The 18,737-nt window shown below is 41.6% G+C and overlaps 1 protein-coding gene across 16 annotated transcripts in view; it reads left to right on the forward strand.

Annotated features, from left to right (window-relative positions):
- Positions 1-18,737, forward strand: part of ARID1B (AT-rich interaction domain 1B) — a 449,099-nt gene that overhangs the window by 148,608 nt on the left and 281,754 nt on the right. For all 16 annotated transcript variants that reach the window (XM_078447506.2, XM_078447507.2, XM_078447510.2 and 13 more), the window contains exon 4: positions 17,418-17,528. In XM_078447506.2, coding sequence (XP_078303632.2) covers positions 17,418-17,528 — 111 coding nt within the window. The remainder of the gene's footprint in view (positions 1-17,417; positions 17,529-18,737) is intronic.

Here is an 18,737-nt window from a genome sequence, read left to right on the forward strand (position 1 = left end):
GTGATATCCCCAGCCAGCTCACTTATATACATTTTAATATTTATTTTTCTAATAATACTTACATTATTTTTAGTAAGGATTCTACATAGTTGTTTTTTGAGCCCCAGCAGTGTTAAAGAGACTTCACAGAATTTTGAACTAGATACAGAACCTGCCTGATGTGTTATTGTGGTCATAGACTGAATAGATAATAGAAATTTGATTTCATCAACAAGAAGTGCACAGCTGGACATGTATAATTTTTTGATTTACCTTCAACTCAGAGGCTCCTAAATTATCCCAGATTCTTATTGTTTGCTTCCATTACCATTTGTTTCTTTTTCTCTGCTCATTTTAGGGGGGCAGAACTAGAACTACAATGTAAGAATAGGCCTGCTTGATTCTTCCTGTCATAGACTGACGGAATAACTAGTGAACAGTGGAGTGGACTCTTCATTTGGCAAACTTTGTATTTACTCAACCCTCTGACATTCCCTTCTCTTTTAAAAAATTTTTTTTAATATTTATTATTTTGGAGAGAGAGAGAGACAGAATGTGAGTGGGGGAGGGGCAGAGAGAGAGGGAGACACAGAATCCGAAGCAGGCTCCGGGCTCTGAGCCGTCCGCACAGAGCCTAACGAGGGGCTCGAACCCATGAACTGTGAGATCACGACCTGAGCCAAAGTCGGATGCTCAATCAACTGAGCCGCCCAGGGCGTCCCTCTGACATTTCCTTCTTAAAGGGTATTCATTTTTAAGGCTTTTTTTTTTTTTTTTTTTTTTTTTTTTTTTTAAAGAATAGCTATTTGACGAAGTTGCTTCCATTTTAAAGTGTTTTTGCATCCTTGCTTACTTCCTCAAACTGCTTTAGCTAAGATTTGATATTGTTGTATAGGAGGGAGAACCTCCTTTAATGCCAAAAGTTCTTACTTTTTGTTTTGTTTTGTTTTAAAGTTTCCACTTGCCTTCCATTTTATCAATTTCGGGTCATGAAGTATTATGTCCCGGTTTATTTCCTGGTTCGCTGTCCCCTCCTGGCAAAGTCTCATCACCTTTCTCTCTCCTCCTTGTACCTGTAGACTCATAATCTTTTCCTTTTTATCTCGAATCCCTCTTCCTCTCAGCTCCAGTGTCGAGAGATGCTAGAGAAGAAAGCGGTCCTGCTTTCTCTTGTGGCACCGGCTTCTCGGGGACCTTTCACCCAGTGGCTCCTACTGGATGCACCTGTTAGGTGTCAGAGGCAGTGTTCCAAGAATCCGGTAACCTGCAGGGAGCCGCGTGGTGCAGAAACCAGCCTGACTGTCCACCCCCTTTCCTTTGACAGTGGTCTTCTGTTGATTCAGCTCCATCCCTAGGACTGTGACGTTTGGCAGCCAGAACCTTTTCTCTGTTCTCGTGGCTCTGAACTACAATGTTGTTTTCATAGCCAGAACAATCTTTTCTTTCCTTAGAGAAGATTTGTAGGAAGTAACTCCATTCAGATAAGTTCCAGTTTATTTAAAGAGAATATATCAGGATGAATCTTTTTGAAAACCCAAGTATAAAGCAGTGAGAGAATTTCGCACTTTGCCTTTTTAGGTATAGTTTTTCTTCTAGCTGATAGAGCTGTCTGACTCTTGAAAAATGCTGAGTATTAGGAATGCATACAAGGTACAACTTTATCTTTTTAATTTTTTTCCCTTTTCTACCTCTGGTTTATTGGGAAAATTGAAGAAGAAAAAAGGAGAACATAAACCATTTACCGAAGGCCTTTGTGACTGAGAATGTTTTATATGTTGGGAATTCAGCGATTAATCACGTATCTCATCTGAGGGAGCTGCTGGTTGAAGGAAGGGTCGGCATGGCCAGAAAATGACAGTACGGTGGGAGACGTGCGTTTTCAAGCTGTGACTGGATGTTGGTAAAGGTGTGTCAGAGGAAGTTTTGAAGGATGAGTAAGAGTTTTCTGGTGAGAGAAGAAATGATCTTGGGGCAGGACCAACTCTTTGTTAGTGAGAAGAGAGGTCCAACCATGAATGGAACTGAATTAGCCTGGAAGTCTGGTTAAAATAGTCAGGGTCGTTTAGAAGGAACGTGTTAATTGTGCCTGGAACTGGTGACTTAGGCCGCTTTTCCTCACTGATTAAAAATGAAATAAAAGGTGGGGGGTGGGGGGCGCCTGGGTGGCTCAGTCGGTTAAGCGACCGACTTTGGCTCAGGTCATGATCTCGCAGTTTGTGAGTTTGTGCCCCGCGTCCGGCTCTGTGCTGACAGCTCAGAGCCTGGAGGCTGCTTCCGATTCTGTGTCTCCCCCTCTCTCTACCCCTCCCCTGCTCATGCTCTGTGTCTCTCTGTCTCTCAATAATAAATAAACGTTAAAAAAATTTTTTTAATGAAATAAAAGGTTATTCAATAATTTCTTTAAACAGAAAATAGTACAAACTGAGCAGTTAACTTTTAGCACTGGATTACCAAACATCGAACCACGTGGAACTCTTAAGTCTACTTTGGTACTAGCATTTCGATTGTATTTTCTAAAATACCGCTTTATTTAGACATCTTCACGGTCAGCAGTTTTCAAAAGGAGTTACGGTAAACTTGAAAGTATTTGGCAAATGGGCATCATTTTGAAAAGAAGATAGCATTTAAGCATGAGTGTAAAATACTTTAGAATTAATAACTTGCCACTCAAGTCACTTTTTAAAAGGAGTTCTGAGGTTTCATTACGAATAGTGGCAGTGATCCATTGTGGCACAAATATCTCTTTATTATTATTGTTATTTATTTAACCTATGTTTCTTCCTACTTCTGTGACACAATGTTAATTTATAAGCTGCTCCTTTTTCAGCTTTTGGGGGGAAATTACTCGTACGAGCCCTGTGTCAAGTCGCTCTAGTGCTCACCTCATTTGTGGGATTTTGTTACAAAAAAGCAAAGAGAAGGACATCTATAGTTTGTCGCCATTAATTGCCTGGCATTTAGATAGATATTAACACAGGAGTCTATTAATTAACTTGATAATAAAAACTATTGGAATGTAGGTTGATACAAACTATTCTGTTTTAAAGGAGAATACTAGTGCAGCCTTGGGTTATGTTTGAATTTTGAATCTCCTTTGGTCTTGCTTACCCTCTCTGCAATTGTCTTAGGCTTTGAACCATTGCTAGGGGGGGATTTCCTTTTAAGTTTAAAGAGCTTGTGAGCACCTAAGGAGAAAACTTTTAAGTTGCTTTGAGGTCTGAGCAAGGCCCAGTCCTAGACTGATTTCTTTTTTTTTTTAAATTTTTTAAATTTTTTTAATTTTTCATGTTTATTTATTTCTGAGACAGAGACAGAGCATGAGTGGGGGAGGGGCAGAGAGAGAGGGAAACAGAATCAGAAGCAGGCTCCAGGCTCCGGGCTGTCAGCACAGAGCTTGATGCGGGGCTTCAACTCGTGAACCGTGAGATCATGACCTGAGCCGAAGTCGGATGCTTAACCAACAGCCACCCAGGTGCCCCTAAAAATATTTTTAAAATATTTTTTTCTTTCAATTACCAGAATCAAAGGAAAATAAAACTGGGACATTAGGGATTATATAGTAGTAACAGTATTTTTTAAAAAGATGTTTATTTATTTTGAGAGAGAAAGAGAGCGGCAGAGAGAGAATCCCTTGCTGTCGGCGTGGAGCCCAAAGCGAGGCTCCATCTCATGAACCGCAAGATCGTGACCTGAGCTTGAGCCACCCAGGCGCCCCAATAATAACAATATTTTTAATACTCACCTTACCTTAGAAGGGTGATGGAAGGTTCCTCCTGAGAAGAACAACCCAGGAAGCAGTTGGCTTGGAGTGTGGGGGTAGCCTGGTCCTGGTTTCAGGCTTGTTCATATGCTGTCGGGCATCTGCTTACCAGACCATGGGGCATGTTTAGAAATGTGCGGAAGATCGAATCAGATGGCCGTGACCGTCTGCAGTACTGAGAGAAGAGGAAAATACTACGTCGCTTAAGAGACATTGTATTAAAAGCTGAAGAAAAACTTCAAACACATTAAGAGCAGGATTTAGTCTAAATATCAGGTAATTCCATGCCGTTTCCTGTGTTTCTAACTCATGAGCTTTCCAAGTTCCTTTCCTCCCCTTCCTTTCTTTTCCTTCTGTCCTCATCTCCCTCAGTTCCTCTAATAGACACGGAGTTACGGGATTGAACGAGATGTCCTGGCCCTTGGCTGCACTGGGGACGTGGTCTCTGGTTCTCTGCCCCCGTCACGCGTTCTCAGCTGGTGGAGGAGGAAGCCTGTCCCTTCATAGACTGGGACACTGTGTAGACCTGTCACGTGCACCTGCGTGAGGCCCTTCCCCTTCCTGTCCGATACCCCTCCTCTGTCGGGAGTCAGGGATGAGGTTGAGGATAGAAAAGGATGTGCAACTAAAGTGTTGTCAAGGCTCATTCTCTTTTTTACACAGTCATCTTTCCTTGAATTTAATTCTGACATGAGGGAGACTGGGGAATTTCTCTTTCTTGGGTCTTTTCTTTTTTCTTCTCTTCTTTCTTTTTCTTTTCTTTTCTTCTTTTTTTTTTCTTCTTCTTTTTTTTTTTTTTTTTTTGCTACTCTCAGCTGCCTTTTTGTCTATCAGTGCTCATTTCAATTTGTTAAAGTACAGAGAATAAACTACAACGTAACTTATATATGGCATTAAAGCTCTTCCTTCATTAATTTCTTTGATTTAACAAATCTTAGAGTAATAGGCTCTCTGTATGTTGTGTTCCATAAGATGAGTATCTGCAGATGTTTGAAATGATAGGGTGACTTTTACAATTTACTAGGGTGGGCATCAACTGCCTTTGTACAGCCACGGTTTTCTACAGTGAAAAACAGGGGATTATCTGCATCAGAATCACCTGGTGGGGCACCTGGGTGGCTCATTCGGTTGTGTCTGACTTTGGCTCAGGTCAGGATCTCACAGTTTGTGGGTTCAAGCCCCACACTGGGCTGTTGCTGTCAGCGCAGAGCCCACTTTCGATCCTCTGTCCCCCCCACTCTCTCTCTGCCCCTCCCCTGCTCTCACGCTCTTGCTCGCTCGCTCTCAAAAATAAGTAAACATTAAAAAAAGTCACCTGGTGTATTTGCTCAGTTCTCTCTTTAAAACTGTTCTCGGGGTGCCTGGGTGGGTCAGTTGATTAAGCGTCCAACTTCAGCTCGGGTCACGATCTCAGTTCGTGGGTTCCAGCCCCACGTCGGGCTCTGTGCTGACAGCTCGGAGCCTGGAGCCTGCTTCAGATTCTGTGTCTCCCTCTCTCTCTGCCCCTCCCCTACTTGCGCTCTGTCTCTTTTGCTCACTAATGAATAAATATTTAAAAAAAACCTGTTGTCTTTGGGGAACCTAGGAATCTGCATTTAACTTTATAGCCTATTCTGATGCATCCTAATGTTTGAGCACCATTGGAGAGCAGAAATACCAGCCACTGCTTTCCAATCTTTTATTTTTGCATGGCCCACGGATATTATTTCATTTTTTATTAACAACCCTGAGAGATCATATAGCAAGCAAGTTTTCCCTGAATGTGGTAGGGCTTGGGTTTGATCTCAATTCGACTTTAATCTAAGGGCTCACTATCTCCTTTACTACTGTTGATATATAATAGAGCTACATTTTGCTCCCCAGGTAGGCTGATATTCATGCCTTAAGGCCATAGGTGTGGGGCTTTCCATTTGTTAACCCAGTGTTTTTCAAGTGCATTGTGCATTGGAATGCCCTGGAAGGCTTGTTAAAACACTGGTTGTTGAACCCTACTCCCAGAGTTTCTGCTTCTTCAGTCTGGAGTGTGGCCTGATAATTTTCATTTCTGACAAGTTCCCACATGATGCTTCTGTTGCTACTGACCCAGGGACCGTCCTCGGAGAACCACTGTGTAAACTCAGTAGTTCAGAGTTGTTCGGGAATAGTCCCCGGGCCCAGCACATTCAGAGGGTCCTCCCTCTCTTTACTGGGACCCAAGGATTCTCCAGCTGTGTGGTTAATATCCTGCACAGCAGGGGACTCCAAGACCCTGGCGCCCACCATTTTACCACTTGGCAAGTATTTGGAATATCATCTTTGCTTTAGAGCCGTCGTTCTCAACCTTCGCTTCCTCTATAGAAAGGCAGTGGGAGGATTATCCTCAGAATGTCCTTGGGAATTCGAGGTGTTTGTTTTATTTTATTTTTTTAAGATTTTATTTAAGTAATCTCCACGCCCAACATGGGGCTTGAACTTAAAACTCTTGAGATCAAGAGTCGTGTGCTCTTCCCGCTGAGCCAGCTGGGTGCCCCAAGGTTTGCTTTAATGTGAATGGCTTAAGAAATAAATTTTGCTTTAATAAATTTTACTATAATTTCAACGTAATTGATGGTAATCCTAAATTTCTGCTGTTTTCTTTTTCCTCTTTTTTTCAAAAGAGAAATTTACTTGACTCTTTAAAGGTAAAACTTTTCCTATAGTCACTAACAATACTTACCTGGAATATATATTTTTAAAATTATCAGGGAACCTCTGAAAAATTCAGATGATTTTGTTATTTCTTAGAGAAGGAGCGCCTGAATTCTGTTTACTTTTCATTGAAGATTAGTAAAGGTGATAGGAAGGGGACTCTACAAATGACAACTGGAATGGGGAAAGAGAATTAAGTTCATAGACCAAACGAATGATCCATTTTACTTCTTTTTAAAGGTTATTAAAGTAATACGTGTTCATGGTAAAAAAAAATTCAACAGAATCCTTTTTGCTTCTTGAGTTTTCAGAGTGTTACCGGTACAATGCAAAACAACAGCCACAAAGTCCTCTAGAGCTGGCTCTTGTTTTCTTTTGTTATGTTTTTTCTGTTACTTTTTCTTTTTTTTTAATATGTATTTATTTATTTTTGAGGGAGAGAGATATGGAGGGGCAGAGAGAGAATCCCAAGCGGGCTCTGCGTGGTCAGCACAGAGCCTGACATAGGGTTCCATCTCAGGAACCATGAGATCATGACCTGAGCTGAAGTCAAGAGTCGGATGCTTAGTTGACTGAGCCACCCAGGCACCCCACTTTTTGTTTGTTTTCTAGCCTTCTTTCTTTTTTGCCCTTTGGTAGTTTTAGCTTTTAGTCCAAAGGCATTTCAGGGAGAACTTTTTAAAAGTGATTCCCTGTACAGCTTTAGGGATGAGCTGGCAAGACAGGCACGAGGCAGGATCTTTCTGGCACCTTCCTTCGCTCTTTGGCGAAAACAAACTCTACCTGTTTATACAGCATATGGGTTTCATAAATTCTGTTTCAGCAGGTTGTGATCATGCCGTTTGCGTCCCTCATGCTACTCCTTTAATTAAAGCCTGTGTCTAACAATGCAAGGTGTCCTGATCAGAGAACTTTTTAGACTGGAGGCAACCTAAGGTTTATTGCATATACAATTTGGACACAAACTGTATTTGGGAATTTTTAGTAATTATACTTTTATTTCAGTTACTTAGATAAAGATTGTAGCTACTCTGGTTTTAAATCTTTATGAAATTATGTTCTCATTACTGGCGAGTCCCATTTTTGATATTATTATCCCTCTTAGTTTTTTAGGCTTTTTGGAGGGTCCTTGAGAATCTGGTGAAAGCTAGGGATCCTCTTCCCAGAAAAATACATACACCACACAAAATCCGTCTTAGGGGAGTTTTCAAATCCCTTTCCCTCCAGCTTGAGAACTCGGGCCCTAAATGTGAGTTGCAGCCCTGAATGTCCAGGTCTCTGGCTCGTGTGCCTGGAGCGGTCAGCTCTCTGGTCCAGGGAGGAAGGGGTTTGGGATTTGGCAGTAAGAGTCAGCGGTCAGAGAGGATGTGAGGCCCATGCCAACTCTGCTTCTTTCCAAAGTGGATGGTGACCTTTTTGAGCTGCTCCTGTGGTCACAGTAATAGGACCATTCCTGACAGCAGGATAGGTAAGGACTGGATAGACTCATGTTCTACCTATTTTCCAACCATCAAGGCATGGTAAACCAGCTCTTGTTAATGACACAGCAGAATTTTCCACCAAGGATACTGCTAGGTGATGGCATAATACCCTAAAACCCACTATGTAGCAATTTCTTAATTATCAAGCTTTAATGAAAATACTACATTGTCTTTAGTCAACAGTTCTTACTTTGCAAGCTAATTTGGGCAGTGCATTAAAAATGGAGATTCCTGAACCCCAGCCTCAGGTTGAGAACTAGCAGCTATGGGGTGGCGTCCAGAAAATAGCCCTTGTGGGAGGAGCAGAGTGGGAGCGCGGTTAAATGTGAGGACTCTGGGGAAGGAATATGTTGGTTCCCAACCCACTTCTACCGCTTGCTAACTGATTGACTCTAGGCATGTTCCTCAAGCTCTGTGCCTCAGTTTCTTCCTCTCTAAAATAGTACTTCTTTCATGAGGTTCATGTCAGACGGAAAGACCCTTTTTTTCGATGAATGAAGCACTTAGTATCTGGCAAATAGCAAATCTCGAATAATTGTCAGCTGCTGTTGTCCTCATCACCATCAGTGCGATTGTCACAAGGTAAAGCCCCCGCGGTTCCATGAAAACTTTGCTTCTCCTTCTTCAGTGTGGTTTTAAAGAATATAAATAATGATGGCTAACGTTTATTGAGCCTTAAATGTACCAGGCACAGTGCTAATTGTTTAAAGGTAGCCTCTCCTTTAATTGTTAATACAGCTCTTGGAGGTAAGTCCTCATGTCTTGGTTTTGTGGATACGGAAGGTAATTCTTTAGGTAATAAGTTAAAGAGCTCGAGTTCTCTTTTAATCCATGCGTGTGTGTGTGTGTGTGTGTGTGTGTGTAACAAAAAGCAAAACTGGACGTTTACTGTGTCTCCTTTGGCTTTGTGATTTTTTAAAATATATTAGTCTATTAAAAATCTTAATTATTTTAGTCCTTAGCTGTTGAGTATCTTCCTATTTCTCTTTGGTATTTTAGGAAATGCCATTTTAGCCACATTCCCCTTTGCATTCTGGGTCCCCTGTTAGTTTAGAAAGAAGTTCTGGCAAAAACCGAGAGAAGGCCAGAAGCTCTCCCAAAGTCTTACATGCCAGAGGACATGGCCTCCAGGATTCTGGCTTAAGTAGAGTAGGGGAGGCAGCTGCTCTTAGTGGCCATGTTCCCTCTGTTCTCCAGTCCATTCAGAGCTCCCCTTTCCTGCAAGCCCAGGGGCTGCCCCAGCCTCAGGTACACGGGGGTCTTGTGCCAGGGCAGCGTCCTCCTCAACAGCAGGCTACAACGGTGGTGTTGATGCTGCTGTCAGTGATGATGAGACACATCAGTAAGAAAATATAAAGTCGCTTGTATAGGCCTGTCCTTTTCCTAGAATGGTTTAAAGTTTCGGAAATAATTATGCCTTTGAATTGGTAGAAAACGCGCAGCATTCTGAATCTAGCCAGATCTATACTCAATCAGTGTGTGTGGCATAATCTGCCTATGGAATCAGTAGCAGTCAAAAACCATTTGAGCTTTGGTCATGTGATTTTTAAATCTGCTATCAAAGATTTTTGGAGCAAGGGTTAAAGGTCGATGCAGGGGAAAGTACTGGTATGGACTTAAGAGTATCCTAAACAGATACTAATTGTCACGGGTGTGAAACGTCCTCTCAGCCCTTAGTCCCGGAGCACTGCACTGCTCGTGTACATGAGCCCTGGGTGTCAAGGGCACGTTGTACCCTTAGCCTTCCCAGGTTAGCTCAATCCAATATTGATGTTTCTAGAGTGGGAAACTGAACCGAAAAATTTGTTCAGGGTCACACAGCTAGTGAATAGTCTAGAAGTTGGAATTTGATCTTGGGTTTCTTTGACTTGAAGGTTCATGATCTTTGGAGGGGTTTGTGGCTGGAAAAGTCGTGTTGGAGGCTGGACCAAAATAAGGGTCAGAGTGTCAGTTTGGGGCCAGGGGTGCAGCTAGAGCTGAGATCAGGACAGCTTGATCAAGGGATGAAACTGAGAAAGGCTCACCGAGTCAGCAATCTGGGCAGGTTTGACCTTGGAGAGCTAGGGAAGACGAAACTGGCGAGGTTAATTTGGTTAAGATTACGGAGGGATTAAAAGACAGCTAAGGGTTAGGATTAAGTGGTACAGCAAACAGGTTAAAATGGAGGGGGGTTAAGAAAGAGTAAATGATCTATGTTTGATGGGTTTTCTTGGGAGAAGTTCTTGTAATCTTGAAGGTGGATGCCCCACAGATGGTCTTTAATGCCATTCACTCCATTTTCATTTAAATGGAAAATATAAACATAAACAGGAGTAGACAGGAGCCCTGTGCACCCATTGCTCAGGTTTTAAGAGTTGTACGTCCAGTCTCTTTGTACCTATACTCTCTTCCCTCACCTCCCAACCCCCACCCTCAGTGTTATTTTGAAGTAAGTCCCAGATAGTGTGTTGTTTAATCTGTAAATATTTCAGTATGTATCTCTGAAAGATAAAGGCCTTTAAAAAGGAAACATCAACATAATACAGTTATCACATTTAAAATGCAAATTTTCATACCAATTATCCAGTTTTCTTGTAGCCTCACAAATGGAATAAAGGTTTAATTTACGTTGTAGGATAGTTTGAATAAAGATCTAAGGTCCAGTCTTAGAGTTGGTTGATACAGTCTCATCTCTAGGATTTTCCTCCGTCTCCATCTCTCTTCCCCTCTCTCCTTGTAACTATTGCAACTCATTTGTTGAAGAAAGTAGGTCATATGTCTAGTAGAGGTTCCTACAGTTTGAGATTTGCTGATTGATTTGCTATGGTTTAGCATGTTTTTTGGTCCTTTTTATTTCCTATAAATTGGTGGTTAGATAGGCTTTATCAAACTCATTATCATTTTTTTTTTTTTTTGGCAAGAATATTTCATTACTGGTTTGTTCATTAAGGAAGTATAGAATGTCTTGATTTTTCTTTCTTTTTTGATGGCACCACTGATGCTTACCATAGTCTTTTTCCTCTCTCTCAATTGTTATTATTATTTTTTTTTTACTGCATTCAAGACTGCCAGTGACAAACAACAAAATGTGTATTGTAGCACATTCTACCAGGCAGTGTAGCTGTTACCATGATAAATATTCTTGGGCATGAGCCCAAGTTTTGTTCGGTTTTAGGTATTTGTCCTCCTACATTTATTTTTGTATTTCTGTGTCTAATTCTAAGTGTAAGCTTTTCAGAGCCATTCAGTCAATCATTCATTCACCAGCCCCTTCCTGAGTGCCTGTCTGCACTTGGCACTGGGAACCCAGGAGGAAGTAAGAGGGCAGTTCACGAGATACACAAATAGTTAAAATACAGCATTGTAAATTCTTCAGGAGGAGTACATCTGAAGAGGGTCGTTGTTTGGGGGCATGCTGGAGATCATTTTTAGCAGGCTCTTGAGGACAGCCAGATGCTTTGCAGATCCAGAAAGAAAGGCACCCCTCCGGGACCAGGACAGACTGAAGAGCTGCACGTGCAGACACGTGGCATCCCGAGAGCTTGGGAACAGTCGAGGGGGTGAGAGGGGGTGAGGTGCGGGCTTGCCGGGGGAAGACCCAGCTGAAGCTGGGTGCCAGCTGGAGGGTGTTTGCCGAACTCTCCTGTGCCAGACCAAAGACTGCGGGCTTCGTTCTGTAGGCACTGAGGCCTTTTCCAAGCAATAGGGTGCCACGACCATTTGAATTTTAGCCAAGTCAGTTCTGGTGGCGTAGTCGGCCACAGGCCATAATGTAAAGCGGCTCAAGTACAGGGCCTGGCAGTCGGGGGGGGAAGACGAAGACTGTGGCTTTGACAGTGACTCGATGGGTCAGAAGCTTGCGGATAGTGAAAGATATGAAAAGGTGTGTGGGATGGCTCTGAGAAGTCCCCTGTAGATGGGGCGGTGACCGGACAGAAGACCATCAGGTTGGAGGACGAAGAGGAGAGTACTTTCCCGACGTGATGTGTGGAAGGGACTTTACCCTCAAGTAGAGATATTCATAGTGCAGTTAAAATATGTGGGACTTGAAGTAGAGGAATTGTCACCCCCAGGGATCAGCGTGGAGTCGCTGGGGTAAAGATCCGAGCGACGCCAGTTTTCGGAAGAGCCGAACTGGCCGAGGAGCTTTACGTGAACATAATGCGAGAAGGCGGCGCGGGTCTCTTTCTGTCTTTCCTGTCGACCTGTGGACTTTATTCCATGGTCATGGTAGAGAGAGTAAGTAGTCTTAGATTCAAATTTGCGGAAGTTTTAAATTTTAATATTTATTCACAGTATTGTAATTGAGTATTTTGGAAGTATCCCACATATAAAATTTGCAAGGTTCATAATCTTTGAAAGGGGAGTTTAGGAGAATATATGGAATACCTTAAAAAAGTTAAAATTCTATTAAATACTTAGTATGTAATAGCGTGTGAGGTTTCCAGTGGCCTCCGGAGGACACTTAGGAAAGAAATGATTTGTCCATCACCTGGAGACACTATCCAGTGCTTAGATGTTAGCTGTGCAAATCACTTAAGGTTTTGTTTCCTCATGGTAAAAACAAGATGGTGGAAGGGACTATCTCGGGGGTTTGTTGTAAAGGTGGACAGCGCACAGAACCTGTCACAGAGCCCTGCCTGCAAATGTCAGCTGTCTTTGTATTTCCTTCAGCGTGTTCCTGGGTTGGCGGAGGGGGTGATTGTGAACACCCATTACAAAGTGGGTGTTTTGTAGACTTATATTGCTTTCTTTTGGGAAAGGATATGTTAAATTTTTTTACCTATATGCTAAAACTTAGGGAGGTCAATGGCATGCTAAGTTTCTTGATCCGAGTCGTGATTTCGTGTGACTGGTAACCCTGTGTGGCCGTCAGGCGTGCACCCTGTGGAGGAGTCCCAGTCCTTCTTCCCTCCCACGACAGTGTCTTATATGCCATTTCTTTTCCCCGTTAGCAGTTGGAATTGATGGTGGCAGTTCCGAAAGCAGGGAGAAAAAAGGAGCAGGAAACTTATTCTGACCTAGATGTTGCAGGACGTTACGATACCATTCAAATCCTGTCATCTCACTCTGGATTATTGCAGTAGTAGTAAGTGGCCATCTTTGTTCTTGGTAACACACCTGGACTTCATGCGATTATTGGAGAAATCTTTCTTAAGTCACCCAAAAGTCACCATGGTTTCTAGACCGGTTTCCACTGGCTCCTGGCCTCATCCTCCCCCACCCTGTATACCATTTGTCGGTGTGTCTTCACCCCGTCTACTTCTCCATCTTCCTTTGATTTCTATTCTACATGCTCTTGAGTTTTTGTTCTCCTTTTTGTTACTGTCTACCAGTCCTCCTACCACTCCCCCTGCCCCTGCTCTCCTGCTTTTTATAATGGCTTTAGGCATATCGAGAGTTAAGATAAACATTTTTAGTGAAGCTTCATTCTGTTCCAAAACGATGGCCTTGAATGTAGACCGAGAGTCCCTTTGTTAAGAGCACTTTGTTAGATTCTGTCAAAAATTTAAAGGTACCAACCGTCTGGCAGAAATGCTCCTCGTGGAGATTTATGCCACAGAAATACTTCACACGAAGATGAACGCACATGGATTTTTATCATTGTGTTGTATGAGGTGGGGAAAGATTGGGAGCAACCTAACTGTCCATCAGTAGGGGACTGCTTAAATAAGTCACAGTTCTGACAAATAATGGAGTACTCTGTAGCAGGACACAAAGAATAGACATTTAGGTGCAGATATGGAATGAGCTGTATGGTCTATTGTTAAGGGACCAAACACATGCTGTGTATAGGAGAAACAAAGGAGAAAGGATTTAAATTCACATTTACACTTGGTAATGCATTGAGTGGTTGTGGAAGGATAACCTTGTGGAGGGCATCCTGTGGAGGAGACAGTCATTCTTTTTATTGTTTATCACCTTGTATCTTTTGAACTCATACCATGGGAGTATTTTCCCTTTTTTATTTTTTTAAAGAGTCCTTGACATTTTATTCTACATTTTCTTTCAAGTCTTGTGTTGCCATTAGTACTTAATTCATTTCATCATAAAAGAAGACAGGAGCACTCGGGCTCTTGGCCTCTACGGTACACCCACGTGATAGTTGTGATCTTATCCTTCCTTACAATGTAAGTGGGACACGAGTGTTTTGTACCTGCTCGTGCTTCACACTGTAAGATGTTAAGTACCCAGCAAAAGGAGTGTTCTCTCCTGGGCATTCAGCAGACGCCTACCACGTCTGTTAAATACCTAGGTGAACACTTGTGGAACAGATGCGTGCGTGCCCCTACCCGCGAACTCTTCACAAACCTTTGTTGTTTCCTGAGTCAGTCTCCTTTTTACCTTCGACTCTTTGACTCATAACATAAAGAGGGTTAAAACCAGAATCCATCAATGGGTAAAAGTTTGTGGGTGTGACGAAGAAAAATAATATTGATAAAGAACTCTGAAAGGGTAAACCACAGTCCGCACGTGTGGTTCTTTTGCATTGCAGAATTATTAGAGTGAGATACTCTTTTAAATGGCCATGGCCGTGCATATGCACGGCAGATGAATGCAGAATAATGTGTGTGTAAACTAGCGTGCACACTAGCGTGCACGGGTTCAGATTTGTAAATAACCAGAGATGGCAGTGATGTGTTAAAAATGTGGGGCGCCTGGGTGGCTCAGTCGGTTAAGTGTCCGACTTCTGCCCAGGTCATGATCTCACAGTCTGTGGGTTTGAGCCCCGCATCTAGTTCTGTGCTGACAGCTCAGAGCTTGGAGCCTCCTTTGGATTCTGTGCCTCCCTCTCTCTCTGCCCCTCCCCTGCTCGTGCTCTAGTCTCTCTCTCAAAAAAAGTAAACATTAAAAAAAGTTTTTTTAAATGTAAGGTTGTATCTTGTCATTTGTTTATAAAATGTAATGCTGAACACATTATTTCCTGATACTGACATTGCCCTCTTATATTGTCTATTAAATTACTCATTACTACTACTCTTCTTGAGGTGAAAATAAATACATACTAGAAAATAAATATAGCTCTGAAGGGGAAAAAGCTCAGGTTTGTTATGGAATATAACCTTCCTATCTTTATTAAAGCTGCCAAATGTAGACTTTATAGTCCCAGGCTGATTTATATACAGATGATGATTGTTTTAGGTTAAACCTTGGTACCTTTTCTGGATGTTTCCTCAGTTAAATTAATCCTTATGTTTCAACACAAATTGAGGCAGAACAAGTTCCCGTTTCAGCCATTCTCACTAAATTTTGTTTCAGTTTTATTTCCAACTGAATTTAATAATTGAAAGCCTCTTGGTTAGGAATAGTGTTTGAGACTTTGGTGGAATCTAATTATTTTGAACTTTTAAAGCCTTAAAAAGTGAAATGCAAGGCCATAGTAAAATTTTCTGATAGCTTTCCTAGTCTATTAGTTCAGTGCTGCTTATTTTAGAGGGGACAGTATCGAAATTGAAATGTGTATTCATTACTGCTGTAATGGTCTCTTTCAACTCTTTTAAAAATCAGTTCATTTAGCTACAGAGAGAAAATAAAAAAAATTTAAAAGGCTAATAAGCATAGGGCATGTGAGCCTGTTCCTGTTTCTTAACTGAAGTTTACTAAAAAAAAAGAAAAAAGAAAAAAGTGTCTGAGCACTGCCCATAAAGTGTGTGTGTGCACACGCGTGTATTTGAGGAACTAGGGGGGGGGTCTGCTCATTTGTTTGCCCATTGTGAGGCTGTCCAGCACCTTTGTGGGGTTTTTTGTAACAGGGTGAAGGCCCTGAATGGAGGCCTTGTGCCCCACTTGATTTGAAATCCTTGCTGTTCATCTAAAGGCGCCTGCAGGGCACCCAGCGGGATGTCTGTGTGACAAGTGGAGGTCTGGGGTCCGGAAGAGCCGGTGCTGGGGGCAGGGGGGTGGGCAGCGAGAGCGGTAATAATCTTTCAGCCTTGGCTTTTGTCCCCCACAGCCCAATTGTTCCCCTCTGCTGGCAGCCAGATTGAAGAGACCCTTTTGGGTGTCCTGGATGGCATGTGCTCACTGAGGCCTCACCTCACTGTTACCAGATTAAAACCTGGACAACTGGGATTTAACTCTCTTACAAAAGCATAGTACTGACTGGGCATAATGCATTCCTTTTAGAGGTTAGATATTTTGATTAATTGTGTGTGTGTGCGCGTGCGTGTGTGTGCGTGTGTGTGTGTGTGTGTGTGTGTGTGTAGATTTATTTAAAGGACAGAAGGGTTGCTTGGGAAATGCTGTATTGTAGGCATGCTCTTACCACAGAGCCTGTTTAAAACCATTGCTTGGCTACTTAAATCTGGTTTGTACAGTTTGTATACTTTGTAGTACTAGCTATTGGTCCAAAGTTTCTTGGCTTAAGAAACCATGTAATTTTAAGCGTATACTGTGTGAGAAAGGGGTGGGGCAGCAGAAGCTTTTTATAGGGTTTCAAGTAATAAACATTAATTTTTAAAGTAGTATTTTGAGGATTTAACAGGAGAAGTAGAAGTTGTATATAATGTTTCTTTAATACGAACACTGACAGGGAAAGGGAGAGAATTTTACTTTTAAGTGGTATTTTCCATTCTTTTTTCCCTGTCCCATCAGAAACTGGTTTTTCAGCTTTCAGCGCCAATTAAGACATGCTGTAATAAGTATTTTACATTCTGTGCTGCTGTTTGACTTTGGGTGCAAATGGTGGTAGAATGTTTAGTAGCTGGGCATACATAGTTAAACAGCTCGAGACTGGGTATACAGTAAGTTTGTTGTGGTGTGGTATTTGGTTTCTATAATAGTATTTCAGTATAATACTGAAACCATGCTGAATACCTCCTGGAAAAGTGTTCAACAGGATGCCAGAAAGGCCATGTTAATGATAAGTTTCTCAGACCTCAGCAGGTTTTCTGGGTGTGTTTTGTTTCCCTACTGCTGTTTTATTCTTGATTGTGCTTCTCTGGAAACTATGCCACGTGAACATATGGAATTCTGTACATGAGCGTTTATTGGTTTTGTAGAAACCCCAGGATACCGTGAGCTTAATAATGATGTTGTTTTGTGGGTTATCGAGAGGACGTACTAAAAGTCAGTTGATAATAAAGTTTTCATTAATTATGTTAACATTTTCAAGGTAACGCTAAAGGCAGCTCAGCTCAAATCAGAATTAAACAATAACACGAACTTTTGGTTTGCTCTGGTTTAAAGAGAGTTTGGTCGTAGCTTACCTCCTTCTCCATCTTTTACTGACTGTTACCTTCCTGCAAAACTCAAATATGGCGTTTAGTTTGTATGGTCATGATAAATTTAGTTGTGTGTGTATACATATATGTATATATGTATACACACACGTATATGTATACATATGTGTATATAATGTTTTTTGCTCTTGACGATTCACTGCTTTGTCATTTGCTTCTACTTTTGATAAAGTTACATGATAGCTAGAACATATTTCTATGTCCGCTTAAATGCAATGTAAATTGATAGTTTGTGATAAGCCTTTGCTTCATTTTGGTTACAACTTCATTGAGATATTTATGAAGTGCTTTATATTTGTGTTTGTTTAGGACATGTCTCAGGAAGGCTATGGAACTAGGTCTCAACCTCCTTTGGCTCCTGGAAAACCTAACCACGAAGACTTGAACTTAATACAACAAGAAAGACCATCAAGTTTACCAGTAAGACATTAATGTGCTGATTTAGAAATGTAATGAGTTAAAGATTTTTAAAAAGACCTGTTACTTTTGCTTGTTCTACTTTATATTAAGACTCAGGGGGGAACTTTCTAGATGTCAGATGTATTTGTCATTTATTAATTTTTTAGGGCTTTATTCTGGATAGGTCTCTTTCATCTGGAAGTATCTCTGGGTCCATTTGCAAGGTTTATTACCCAGCTGATGGGTTTTGTGGCAGAAAGGTGTTTCTCTTGTACAGTTGTGCTTTGCCTAGCCTGTTGCTTTCTGTAGTGATACAGAACGGAGGTGTCTGTACAAGAGTTAAAGGTGAAGAAATTCCCACTTGGCAAATGATCACAGATGATGAATGAGATAAAGCATCCGGTGGTAGCATCCCAGCTTCTGGGGCTAGATGTAATGAGAAATCACCCAGTCCTTTTCTACCCAAAAGAAAGCATTTTAGTTTAAATTTGGAAAAGGCAGACTTTATTTCCACCAGCAAAGACAGTATGGGGATGGAGATATATATCGATTAGGGTAGTGGCTAGATTATAGGGAATCGTGTTGATGCCTGTAAAGAACTTGTTTTTTGTTTTGTTTTGTTTTGTTTTTAATGGACAATAGCCTAATTTAAATGAGGTTTTCCTTATAAACTAAAAGAGTACATCTGTGCAAATCAGTTTTTATATTTCTTTTTTGTTAAGATATTTTGATTTGAAGAATTATTTTTATTGCTTCATTTTTGTTAAGTTTCATTTAAGATGGGAGTTCAGGCTAGCCAGGATTTTAATTTGAATTTCCAATGTTTTACATTAAGTAATACTATATTACTTGTAAGCGTTCGAGAACTAGCTTTTGTAATCAGCGTTCTACATGACATTTACCATGCATGCTCTACCCGTCTTTAAGTCATGTGCAGCCTTGGAGAAGAAGGTAAGTGCTGGCCACAGGGTAGAGTATCTCTGAAGCCGATGAACGTGTTTTTGACGTAATGTTTTAGCTTTTACATCCGTGATGGGAGGTGGGTGAAATCGGTCGCGGTCATCTTCTAGTCGACGCCGGGGTGCTCACTGTCTAGTTACTCGGTTTTCGAAAGAAGGAGAGGTGATGGGTTCTGCGTCTTGCGTTGTAAGCTTTTCTTCTTTAGCGGACGCCTGAGCTTGGTGAGCATGTAGGCGTGTGTACGCATGCAGGGGAGCAGCGCTGACAAAC

Source organism: Panthera onca, chromosome B2, assembly GCF_046562875.1.
Source record: "Panthera onca isolate mPanOnc1 chromosome B2, mPanOnc1 haplotype 2, whole genome shotgun sequence".
Classification (NCBI taxonomy): domain Eukaryota; kingdom Metazoa; phylum Chordata; class Mammalia; order Carnivora; family Felidae; genus Panthera; species Panthera onca.